The sequence below is a fragment of the Colossoma macropomum genome, unplaced genomic scaffold (assembly GCF_904425465.1).
Source record: "Colossoma macropomum unplaced genomic scaffold, Colossoma_macropomum, whole genome shotgun sequence".
Taxonomy (NCBI): Eukaryota; Metazoa; Chordata; class Actinopteri; order Characiformes; family Serrasalmidae; genus Colossoma; species Colossoma macropomum.
In genome coordinates this window covers 27,541,416-27,552,592 of record NW_023494805.1, presented here as the reverse complement: position 1 = coordinate 27,552,592, position 11,177 = coordinate 27,541,416, and the positions used below count along the sequence as shown (strand labels likewise).

The following is an 11,177-nucleotide window of genomic DNA, read 5'->3' as shown; positions in this document are numbered from 1 at the left end:
AAGACCTGGTAGAAACACTGCAACACAACAAGTTAGGTAACTAGCACAGTGGGAGGTAAGACATAAAACTTCCTTGTACACACAGTTCAACAATCAAACACACAAATGTCTTGTCTCACATCCGTTAGTTCAATTTATTCTCGAGTGCCAAGCTGGAGCGGTCTTCTGTTGTGTTGTTCAAGTTGCCTAGAGACCAACTTCAGAGACAGAGTGAGGGGAAAGCAGCAAGCAGAAAGTAGAGGAGAGTGGTGTGTTTTTAAGCACCTAGTTCTGGTGCTCTAGAGGACAAGGGGCAGTGGAGAAGAATGTCTACCCCAGCAAGAATGACCCTGAGTGGGACCAGAAGGTCAGACCTGAACCCTCTGGAGAGAATGGTCAACAGAACAACACTGACCACTCAGAGGGTCCTCCATACACACATTCTGGGTAAGTGCAGAATCAGTAACGAGAACATTGACACACTCTGAGTATATTTGTAACTTCATTGCATACATATAACAAAACGCTTTGATCTCCAAAACAGTCGTCTAAAGTCTGACACCTTCTTACGTGAGCTTGCTCGCTCTCTCTCTCTCTCTCTCTCTCTCTCTCCTTTCTGTCCTCCTTACTCTTTTTCTCTCTTCTTGTCACTCTTTCTGTTTTCTTTTTTCTGCTTTTCTTTTCAAACCCTCTCTTTCTTTCTTATTTCTTTTTCTTTCTTTTTCTCTCACCATCTTTCTCACTCTCCTCTCTTTCTCACTCACTCCCTCCCTCTTGCTCTCTCTTTCCTTTGTTTTTCTTCTCACCCTCTTTCCTTACTCACTCTTTTTCTCTCCCTCAGCTTCTCACACCCCCGTTCTCTCCCCTTTTCTTTCTCACTTTCTTTTTATCTTTTTTCTTCCATTATCTTTCCCAATCTCTCTCTTCTGTCTCTCACCTTCTTTCTTTTTCTTTCTTTCTCTCTCCATTGCCTTGTCTCTCTCACTCTCTTCCCTGTCTTTCCCTCTCACCCACTCCCTTTTGTTCTTTATCCTCTTACTTTCTCTTCCCTTTCTTACTCACACTTTTTGTCTCTTTCACCTTCTCACACCTCACACCCTTTTTTCTCTCTCCCTTTCTTTTTATCTTTTTTTCATTATCTTTCCCTTCCTCTGTTCTTTTTCTCTTCTCTCACCCTTTCTCTTCTTTCACCCTCTCTTTTCTTTTTTCTTTCTCTTACTCTCTCTCTGCTTTTCTTCTCTCACACCCTCTCTACTCTCTCTCTCTCTCTCTCTCTCTCTCTCTCTCTCTCTCTCTCTCTCTCTCTCTCTCTCTCTCTCTCCCCTCCCCCTCCCTCTCCCCCCCTCTCTCCCCCACACTCTTTGAGAAACTTTCACTGCGCCCCGGCACTCGGAGAAGCGGCTCTCAGCTCTTCCACAATAGCACATTTCTGAGTAGAAGGCCGTGCAGAGCATTCTCTCTCTCATAACAACCTGAACACAGCCCTGCAATGACAGTCCCCTAATTGCTAGTCTCCCTCTCCAAAGCTAGACAAATGACTGTGGCATTTTCAAGCACTGTATGCGCACCCTTATCTCGCCAGCGGCCTGTAGTTCAGCTAACTCCCTGAGAGCTCCCACTCCTTTAGACCTGTCTTTTCTTCTGGACTGACATAATTGTGGCTCTCATATAGTAAAAGGAAAAGATGTTTCCCCCTCAGCATTAGGAGAGAAGCTTTCCTCTGAGTTGCCTGCTTCCTCCTCCTCCACCATGGATGTTCTCCGCACATCAGTTCCAGACTCTTCCACAGCATGGCTGCCTTTGGTGGAGATGGCACAGCCAGATTACCCCTGGATGGAGGAGTTTCAGCAGTGGGCTGAAGAAGAAAAAGAGAAGGCCCTAAAGCTCCAGGAGGAGGTATCTCAAGTGTTTATCCTGAACAGTCCTTCTTCATCCTGCTCAGAGAACCCGCTGCACACTTTCAAGTAGTCCTGGCCTCAACACACCTGATTCAGCCCATGAGCTAATTATCAAGCCCTTCATCAGCTAGATCACGTGAGGCAGGGAATTGTTGTAACTGCACTGGAAATGTTTTCCACCATTCTGGTCCTTGGATACACTGTCCTGCATATTTTCTTCTCTTCTCTGCTCTAACACATTCGCTTCAACTCAGGATGGGCTTTTTAGTTGGCTAATAACAGTATTAACAGTCACCAGTCCAAGGTCTTAATCTGCACCATATTTCTGCTCCTTCTGTCAAAATCCTTGCAGTTAATCAGTCACTACTGGAAAAAAATGTGAGGTGCTTGATTACAGATTTGGAAACACTATTTCATGTGCAGTACTGTGTGTGAGACCACCCTTGTTTTTTGATTTCCAGTCAAAATGGCCATTAAGTGCAAGCTTTTTCTTTTTCTTAGATTGAAGATGATACATTTGCATAAGAAAGGGGGAAATAAGTGAAGAAAGCAAAATAAATGGGGAAAAAAACCAAAAAATTCCCAAAAGTGGGGCTCAAAAAATTAAGACATAGAAAAAGGGACTCTTAACAACCGAGCAAAACCTGGTAGACCACCAAAACGGTCACCATCAGATAAACAGAACTTAAAGATTTCATCTTTGAGAGAGAGGAGAAAATTAAGCTCCACTCTTGCTTCAGATCTGAAAAAATCCACTGGTGATTCTGACTTTTGCACAGTACTGTGCATCAGATGAGATATGCGACACATTTTTGTCAATTTTTATAGATTGCAGAACATCATAAATTGTCCAGAACTACATAAGCATGTCTATTTGAGATTACTTAACTATTTGATATGGTTTGAGACAAGTGTGTGATGATTTAGACATGCAGTCTGCACAATGGTAATAGTGGGGTATAAGCTTCTGTTACATGATGCCTACATTTTGGCCTTTTAACTCCAGAAGCAAACAAACAAACTCTTCATGTCATTTTTTACGCTCAGTAGTTGATTGTATATCAGTGTAAGAACAGATCTTTTGGTAGCTTCAAAAGAAGCTGTTCTCTTGAGCAATGACAAACTTTGTACTATTTTGAGAATGTCTGTTGAATGTTGTTTTGCTGTGCTTCTGCTAATTGTGGGCAGCGTTACATTTTACAAATTCTCATCTCTGTTGCCTCCTAGAGGGAGATGAAGTGCACGCGGCATCAGCAGTTAGGCAGCTGCCATTGTATGTGTGTGGACCAGTGAGGAGACCTTGCGTAATGGGCTGTAATTGCTTGTGTAATTGCTCTCTGGGGAGAGCGTACGGCAGCCAAAGCCCGAAACTGCTCTCATCTTCAAAAGCTCAGTACAGTCAACCCTGCCAGCCCCGATCATCCATCCTTCTCTTCCCTTCTCTTCCTATCCCTCCCTCACTCTGTCTCTTCATGCTTTTCCCCACCTCTCTGTCTCTGTTTCTCTTTCCGCTAATTCCTCTTCCCCTTACTGTCTTCCTTAATCATTCCCCCTAACTCATCATTCAACTCCACCTTCCTTTCATCCTCTATCTTTTCCTTCATCCATTTCTCTGCCTGCCTCTTCCCTTTCTTTCTCTGCGTAGTGTCTGCGAGCCCAGTTCCGGGAGGCTCTGCAGGCCAGGGAGAGGCTGGAGGCTGAGGCGATTCAGGGTCAGCAGGCAAACCTGCAGGTCCAGCTCGAGGCTCACTGTGCTGGACTGCGGGAGCAGATGAAGGAGGAGAAGAAGATGGAGGTGCAAGAGGCCTGCAGGAGGCTGAAGGAGGAGATGAAGAGGGAGGCAGAGATGGAGAGAGAAAAGGAGATGGGGGTCATACAGGAACAGATGGAGGTGGAGTCATTTTAGTAGAAACCCCTCCCTTGTATTTCCACTCACTGGCCACTTTATCAGAAACACCTTGCTTCTAGTTCCACTACAATTATAGACTGTAGCCCATCTATTGTCCTGCACCTCTAGCCCGTTCATCACTGGTCAGTTTCTGACTACAGTACCACTGTTGACCAAGTATTATGTGGGGGGTAGACCTTTCTCAACACTTACATGGTAGTGTGAGTGGTGCTGGTATGAGTGTATCAGAGTGATGCTGCTAGGGTTTTTACACGTCACTGTCAATGGTAGGTTGAAAGTTGTCCAACACCCAAAAATAGCCAAGAGCAGCACTGTGGTCAGAAACTGACCATTGTATAAGGAATAGAAGATTCTGCATCAGATTCTGCATCAGATTCTGCATCAACAGGTGGGCTACACTGTCTAACCTCCTCAGTCTCTACAGCAGGGGTTGAAAACAAGGGTGGAAATCTCTAGGGACCTCACCGTTTGATTTGCAGTGCTAAGATGTGATCATAAAACAATGACTTGATTTTGAATTTCTAAAGACCACGATTTTTTTTAGGTGATGGTTTAGTTAAATTTGATCGTACTCTGCACACTTGTTACATAAAAAAAGGATCTTTTTGTTCTTATTGTCATACATAATGTATGGTATAGTATATCTTATAGATTATTTTGGTCAAAAATATTTGATGAAATGTTTCACTAAAAAAAAGTTCAGAACTGGAGAGATCCATAATAATTTCATAAGCTTTTTCAATATTGTTATTATATAATCATGATCATGTGCAAATACAGCAATGTTTAATGTAGAAACTTCTACTTTAAAAGAAGCCTTTTTATCCGATTAACACCACTAAACTATTGCTAACTTTTTTAACCCTTTAATGACATTTTCAGTGTCAGCCCCAAGCTAACGTTGCTGTATTTTGACTTATCCAGACTGGTTTTAATATTAGTTACAGCAGTTCTAGCCTGAATGTGGGCATCTGAAGCTTCTAACAGACATTCAGGACATGTTTTACTTTGTATGTTGCAGTTTTTCAGTTAATCCTACATTAGATATTTAAACTTAAAGTCTAACTCTGAATATGACCAGAGATATTAAAGGAGAAGACCAGTCAATGGTTAAAATATGACCGGAAAAGTACGTAATGCTCAACTTGGACTTGAAGGAAGTCCTGCCCTACAATAAAAACCACCGATCATGATTTCAGGTAATTTTTTAAGTGCTAATTTGGCCTTCAGTTTTGCATTTTTAGGTCTTTCTTAAAGACCTAAAAACAGAGCTAGGAACCTGGGGATGGGTTCACAAAAGCTTTCTAAAGAAATAACTTGAAAAGGTTCTTAAGACAAACACTAAGAATTCAATAAAAAAGTTCTTAAATTAAATTCTCGTTAAAAAAAAGAAAAAAACTTTAGAAGTTCTCAAATATTTTTATGAGAAAATCTGAATTAGTTCTTTAAGATTTTCTTAAGAAAATCTTCATTGTTTTCTTATGTAGACTATGGTGCATTTTACAGCTTACCTTAAATGCCGTGAGATACATTTTTAATTTGTATTAACTGCTATTTCCATTATTCAATCCACTCACAGGACAGCAAAATGGATGAAGTACATTAAACCAAGCAATTGAAAAATTTTAGCAAACAAGAACTAGAGGGGATAGTAGAAGAAACAGCCAACAGGAAAAAAAATCCTCTTTGGAAAATACAAAAATTGTGGGGTGATTGCAGGAAAGCAAGTGATGAGGATGGGCCGGAGCAGCAGAGGCAGTGTCTGTGTTTTGATGAATTTAGATGCTTACCTCCTCTATAGCCAAAGACAGGTGTGAGGCTATTGTAAGGTTAAGAAACTTAAGAACATAATGCTTTGAAGAGTACCACTTGTTCTTAGAATTATTCTTAACAAAATAGTTAAGAAAATAAGAGTTATTTAAAGAATAGCATTTCCTTCCTTCATAGCTTTCCTTAAGAATAAACTTAAGAAAGGAAATATATTTAAGAAGATTTTCTTTCTTAAGACACTTTGGTGAATCCAGCCCTTGGTCTTGTATGACTGGAAATAACTGCCTGGAGGTGTTGCAAAGATGGCTGCCAAGTGAACAGACTTTCCTAAAACGAGTTTTATATTGCTAGATTAACCTGGAATCTTGAAAGGTCCAATTCCTGCAACGGTTGCTTATTGTACTGCTCAAACATACAGTTTAGTGGGGTGTTAGACCACGGAAATCATGAAACTCTGGACTCCGGCCCTCTGTTTCCCCACTACTGTTTTACAGCTAATGACTAGCCTTTACATTTTAATATATTACAGCATAGGGTTTCTGATGTAGTGGACCAGAGGTTCCCAACTCCGGTCTTGAACTAACCCCTTTGTGCACATTTTAGTGTTCTCCTACTCCCAGCACACCTGATCCAACTAATCAGCTTATGAACAAGCCCTTTGAGAAGAAGATGTGTTCCATAGCGAGGATTGGGTAATGAGTGTACAGCACTGAATGGTCCTTTCCTGAAAAAAAAAGCCTCTTTCCATACATACCCATTAAAGAAAAAGGCATAGTGCAGGTACATTTTTCGTTCATCAAGGTACAATAATGGTTTAAGGTCCAACTGTGTCCCTTAAATAAGTCTTTTTCCAGTGGTAAGGTACATTTTTATACCTTTTCATAACCCAATGTTGTAAAACGGAACAGTAAAATTAAAAGGTTGGAGACAAAAGAGGGTGTGTGAAGCCAATACAACTTAAATAATATAAGTACTGCAGAGTATGGCACAGTTATGTTCCCTAACTCATTCCCCTCTAATTCTCTCATTCTCTTAGATCTGCTGATATTCCTCATACTTACCTGTCTACTGTGAGTGCTTGTTCATTTAGAGCCACTGACCCTAAGCTTTGGAGCACCGTGTTTCTACACTTTAATTCACTCTTACATACAGGATTTTTGTTTTTGGTGTCTTTATGGATTCTTTATGGGTCTGAAAAAGACAGCTTATAAATAAAATCTATATTTATGCCTCTATCTCTCATGTATGCTCTGGCACACACAGGAGCGTGTAAGGGAAGCGTGTATCGATGGCCGAGCGGCGTGTGAGGGAGGAGTGTGAAAAGGAGGCTCAGAGAGAGAAGCAGAACCTGCAAGACAGACATATGGAGGAAATATCACAGCTTCAGGACAAGCAAGAGCACACATACACACTCTCCTTCACTCTGCCCCATATAACACTTTACTGCAGCAGTATTTCTTCATTAGTCTGTTTCACTTGGCGCTCACTCGCACTCACTCTCTCTCTCTCTCTCCTTCCCTCTCTTCCTCTGTTGCTCTCATTTTCTCTGTGTTTCATTCTCACCTTCTCATATCTTTTTCAAACTTTTTTCCCCCTCATTACTATTTCTGTAACTTGCTTCCTCATCCAACTTTCTCTGGTGTGTTAACTCAGCTGGTTTGAGTGTGTGTGTTCCTGTGTGTGCTGTAGGCTGCAGCAGCTGCAGGACAGTCTGGTGCGGGTCTGCGGGGAGCGGATGCAGTACGAGACGGAGCTTAAGGTCAGCACTCGTAATGAGGTCATCATGAATAAATGAACAGATCCAAAATGGGCCTGACTCCAGCACGGCATCTGCACCTCGCTAAGCTAACCAGCGCAAACACAGCACTCTCGCTCTCCCTCTCTTCTCATGCCAGCACATCGCCTGACTTTTGTTTTCTGTTAAACTTTGCTGACATCATTGCCTTGGCTTTATCCCTTCACCTGCTCTTCCTCTTCTCTCCCATCCGGGGCCGAAACACCGCTGCCCCTCATTCAGCTTCCTCTTTTTCTCTGATGTTTGCAGCTTGTGCTCGTTGTAGTTTTCCACCTGTCTAACTCTATCTGGCTCTTGTCTTCTTCATTATTTCATTCTCTTTGACATGTTTCTTTTACACCGCCCCCACCCACAGTAAGCACTCCCGTTAAGTTTTAAATTTTCCTCACCGTTTTTGAAATAATAGTATGTATAGTAAGTAAACATTGTTCAAATGTCCTAGTCCATACAGTCCATATCAGAAACTAAGCTGTGAAAACAGCCCATTTTGAATTCACTGTTTTCATGATGTCACAAAAAAAAACAATGCAATGCAACCAAAACAATTTACATATTTCCACCTATTTTAATTTAAAGAGCAATTTAGCTCTGTCCATTCACACTGTCGTTATAAGAACTGTTTCAGCTCCAAGTGCTTTTTGAATGTGGCACAATACAGGGCAGCCAATTGGAACAGAGCTTATTTACATATTATTCTTAAAGCACAGTAACAAAAACAGCCGCCCTCTTCTAAAGGATACAAATGGCTGTGTAAAAAAGAATTATAACTGTTTGTGTTAGCTAAAACTACACAAATGTTATTTGCAAATGGCTTCACTGAAAGAAGAAAAACATTTAGAGATTTCTCTCTCTCTCTCTCTCTCTCTCTCTCTCTTATGCAATATTTCAGCATTTTGGAAAAAAGTTGTTATTGAAAGTAGAAGTGTAACAATAATAACATCAAGAGTAATCATACTTGAAGTTGTATATAATAAGCTCTCTCTCTCTCTCTCTCTCTCTCTCTCTCTCTCTCTCTCTCTCTCTCTCTCTCCCCCATGCCTCACACCCCACACCTTATCTTTCTCAGAAGGTACAGGCCAGTTACAGACAGTTTATTGATCTGACTGACTCCTCCCTCCACTCTGATTACCTGTTAAGGCTTCGTCGCCTGGGCAGAGAACCGGGCCTCGTGGAGACATCCACCCAGACTGACGATGTCAGCCACAAACCCTCCATACCCTGAGCTCTCGATGTCTATCTGCATTTCCATGTTTTCATGTTTCATATTATCCACTTTACGGACAAATCTGCACCATAGGACAGTAATATACTGGTAGGGATTCACAATAATATCAGAATCATATCATTACTGGCAGATACTTGCTTGAACAAAATTATCGGCATCAGACAGATTTTTAGACTTGAACGATATTTCTTATCGATGTTTAATGATGTATTTGTTGTACTTCTGTTCATGTTTAACCTCTGTAGTAATAAACTGAGTATGTTAGCTTTGCTGTAAAGCTTACTTTGTCTGCACAAAATAAGAAATGCTACAGTATATTATGGTTAGATTTTGGTATACGTGAGCAGCAAATTGCGATATATATTGTAGTGTATTCCATTTTCAAATTGTACACTTGCGATCCTTTTCAATGACTGATTCTTTTCGTTGTGGTGGAGAGGCTGCTCCACCGGTCTGTGGACACTAGGTGGCACTACAGGCAAAGATTTACAGCCCCTTTGATTCACACTCCCCATTATCAGGTGCTTTGGTCTTTCATGTAATGCAGTAGTCTGCATGTCTCAGCGGATATGCCTGTTTGTAGGTACTAGATATGCTGTGGAGACAAATTCAACCGGTCTGTGTTAGACTTGTTTGCATTTCTGAGCCTCAAATGAAGACGAAGGCCTCCAGGAACGGCTCTGGTGTCCCTGTTGCACGTTACATCTGAGTTGTAAACTTGTTATTAGTGTCGTTACCACGACCGTGAAATGCCATTACACGCACTGTTACCAGCGAATACACTGGGGGCGCTGTAACTCGGTAAGCTTTCAGTGTATTATGGAGGGACTGTGTGGCTGTACGTGGTGCAGGTGTGTGAAAGACCCACAACGAGGGCTCCGTTCATAGAGGGTCCTACGTGATCCGCTGCGGGACACAGAGACCCCCATCCAACACGCACACAGGAGAAAGAGTGGAATAATAAGGACTGATTGAATTGAGGACGGCTGACACGCCTTTTACCGCCTCCTCTTACCCCCAAAAACCCTGAAGAAAAATCCGCTCCTTTACTGCACCCACCAGCCGGAAGACGTGTTTTTTTTCCTCTCCTCCCCACACCTCCCCTCCTCTCTCCCCTCCCTCTCTCTCCCTCTCCCTCTCTCAAACGAGTCAGTGTGTCAGTGCGCTGCGAGCGGCTGGTTGAGGCTCAGCAGAAGGTTTTTCCTCAGCGAGGAGGAGACAGCAGCAAAGCTGGAGATACTGGCTGCCTGAATGACACTGGGATTATCCACTTTATTCGCATGATCCATATCACTCATATTATCCATCTCCGGGCGAGACGCAGGAGTGGGATCTTTTCATAGAGATTATTATTTTTCTGTCTGCATCTCCAGGACATCATTCAGTAGAACATCAGTCGATGTTCTAGAACGTTGGCTTTTTGTACTTTAATTGTTACGTGTGCTTTTGTTCTCTTATTGGTTGATTCTGGATTGTGACCTGCTCAGCTCATTCTAAACCACTGATCTGCTCGAAAGGAACCTTTGGACGAAAGAGCAAAACAAAAAAAGCTTCAGTGAGTGAAGAAGCACCGCGGAGTTACAAGTTGAGTCTCGGAGGAGAAAGAGAGAGAGGAAAGGAAGGAAAACAGAAAGAGAGCAGCAGTGTGGAGCGGTGAGGATGGGACTTGGCGCGGGAAAGAAACACGCTCCGTCTTAAACAGTCACCCATCTGTCCTCAGGGTTTCAGTTCGAGCCTGCTTTCTCACATTCATCTCTGGGGAGGAAAACAAAAAAGGGGAAAAAAGAGAAGAGCCCAGTACAGAAGAGGAGGAAAGAGGAATGAGAGCGAAGACGAATCGTGGAGACGAGTAGAGCATAATAAAAATCAAATCTGAACAAAAATAAGACGTCTAACTGACAAAAAAAAACGCCTTCACGGATCTCTAGTGCTGGAGTTTCTTAGCACGCGCAGAAAAGAGGAAAGCGCACGTTTAAACACTAGACTTTGTGGTCAAAGCTGTTTTTTAAGGCTTCACATCTTCAAGCGGAAAGTGAAAGCCTGGTCTGTGTGCGTTAAACTGCGGTGTGATCTCCATGCGGGCTCCTCACACTCGCTGTCCATTCACACACTGACGGGCTGCAGCTTCAGCCAGCAGCGGCTCACTGGGGGCAAAACTAGCCGAGCTATGATGGGTTCAAACGTGGACATGGCGAGAAGGAGCTGGGGCATGCTGCTCATGTTCCTGCTGGATTTAGTCGGAGTGGCGGCGACCAACATGGAACCCATCTACTGGAATTCACTCAACAAAAGGTAAGAGAGACTAAACTGCCTTTGATCTTCCTCTTACCTGGTGTTAGTCAGCGACACGGCTCGTGAAATCCGTCTACCGTCTCGGAGGAAAGACTACACAGACTGGCCCTCTTCAGTGGATAACGAAGGTGCCTGCTGAAGTTATATGAGCATCAGTGAGCGCTAATAAATGCCACATTGCATTTCCTCTGAGAGTGATTTTGTAGTCACGAGGCGCTTTTTCTTTTTCCCTTTTCTCACTTCAGCCCCGCTCTTCTCCAACACACACTGCTCTGCTTTTGAAAAAAAGAGCCCTCGCGACTTCGTCCA

General features: G+C 42.6%; 2 protein-coding genes across 3 annotated transcripts in view; both read left to right on the top strand.

Annotated features, from left to right (window-relative positions):
* Positions 1–8,759, top strand: si:dkey-111f13.5 (inner centromere protein). Of its 2 annotated transcripts, XR_005008700.1 has the most exons (6): positions 1–426; positions 1,679–1,875; positions 3,523–3,768; positions 6,820–6,948; positions 7,246–7,315; positions 8,418–8,759. XR_005008700.1 is itself a non-coding variant. In XM_036596738.1 (4 exons), exons 1-4 carry the CDS (start codon positions 306–308, stop codon positions 6,874–6,876), a joined length of 621 nt encoding a protein of 206 aa, XP_036452631.1. In that variant the 5' UTR covers positions 1–305; the 3' UTR covers positions 6,877–7,062. The 2 variants fall into 2 exon arrangements, 1 of the variants encoding a protein (XP_036452631.1); XM_036596738.1 differs by lacking the exons at positions 7,246–7,315; positions 8,418–8,759 and having other exon boundaries at positions 6,820–7,062.
* Positions 8,760–9,749: 990 nt separating this feature from the next.
* Positions 9,750–11,177, top strand: part of efnb3b (ephrin-B3b) — an 87,172-nt gene continuing 85,744 nt past the window's right edge. Inside the window, exon 1 of the mRNA XM_036596728.1 lies at positions 9,750–10,868. Within this exon, the coding sequence (XP_036452621.1) occupies positions 10,744–10,868 (125 nt within the window). The 5' untranslated portion in view covers positions 9,750–10,743. The remainder of the gene's footprint in view (positions 10,869–11,177) is intronic.

Bases quoted from the DNA above. Each gene is read 5' to 3' on its own strand.
- si:dkey-111f13.5 (XM_036596738.1), top strand. From the start codon at position 306: ATGTCTACCCCAGCAAGAATGACCCTGAGTGGGACCAGAAGGTCAGAC. The intron at 427-1,678 runs GTAAGTGCAGAA...TTTCCCCCTCAG, and splicing joins CCTCCATACACACATTCTGG to CATTAGGAGAGAAGCTTTCC. The intron at 1,876-3,522 runs GTATCTCAAGTG...TTCTCTGCGTAG, and splicing joins CCCTAAAGCTCCAGGAGGAG to TGTCTGCGAGCCCAGTTCCG.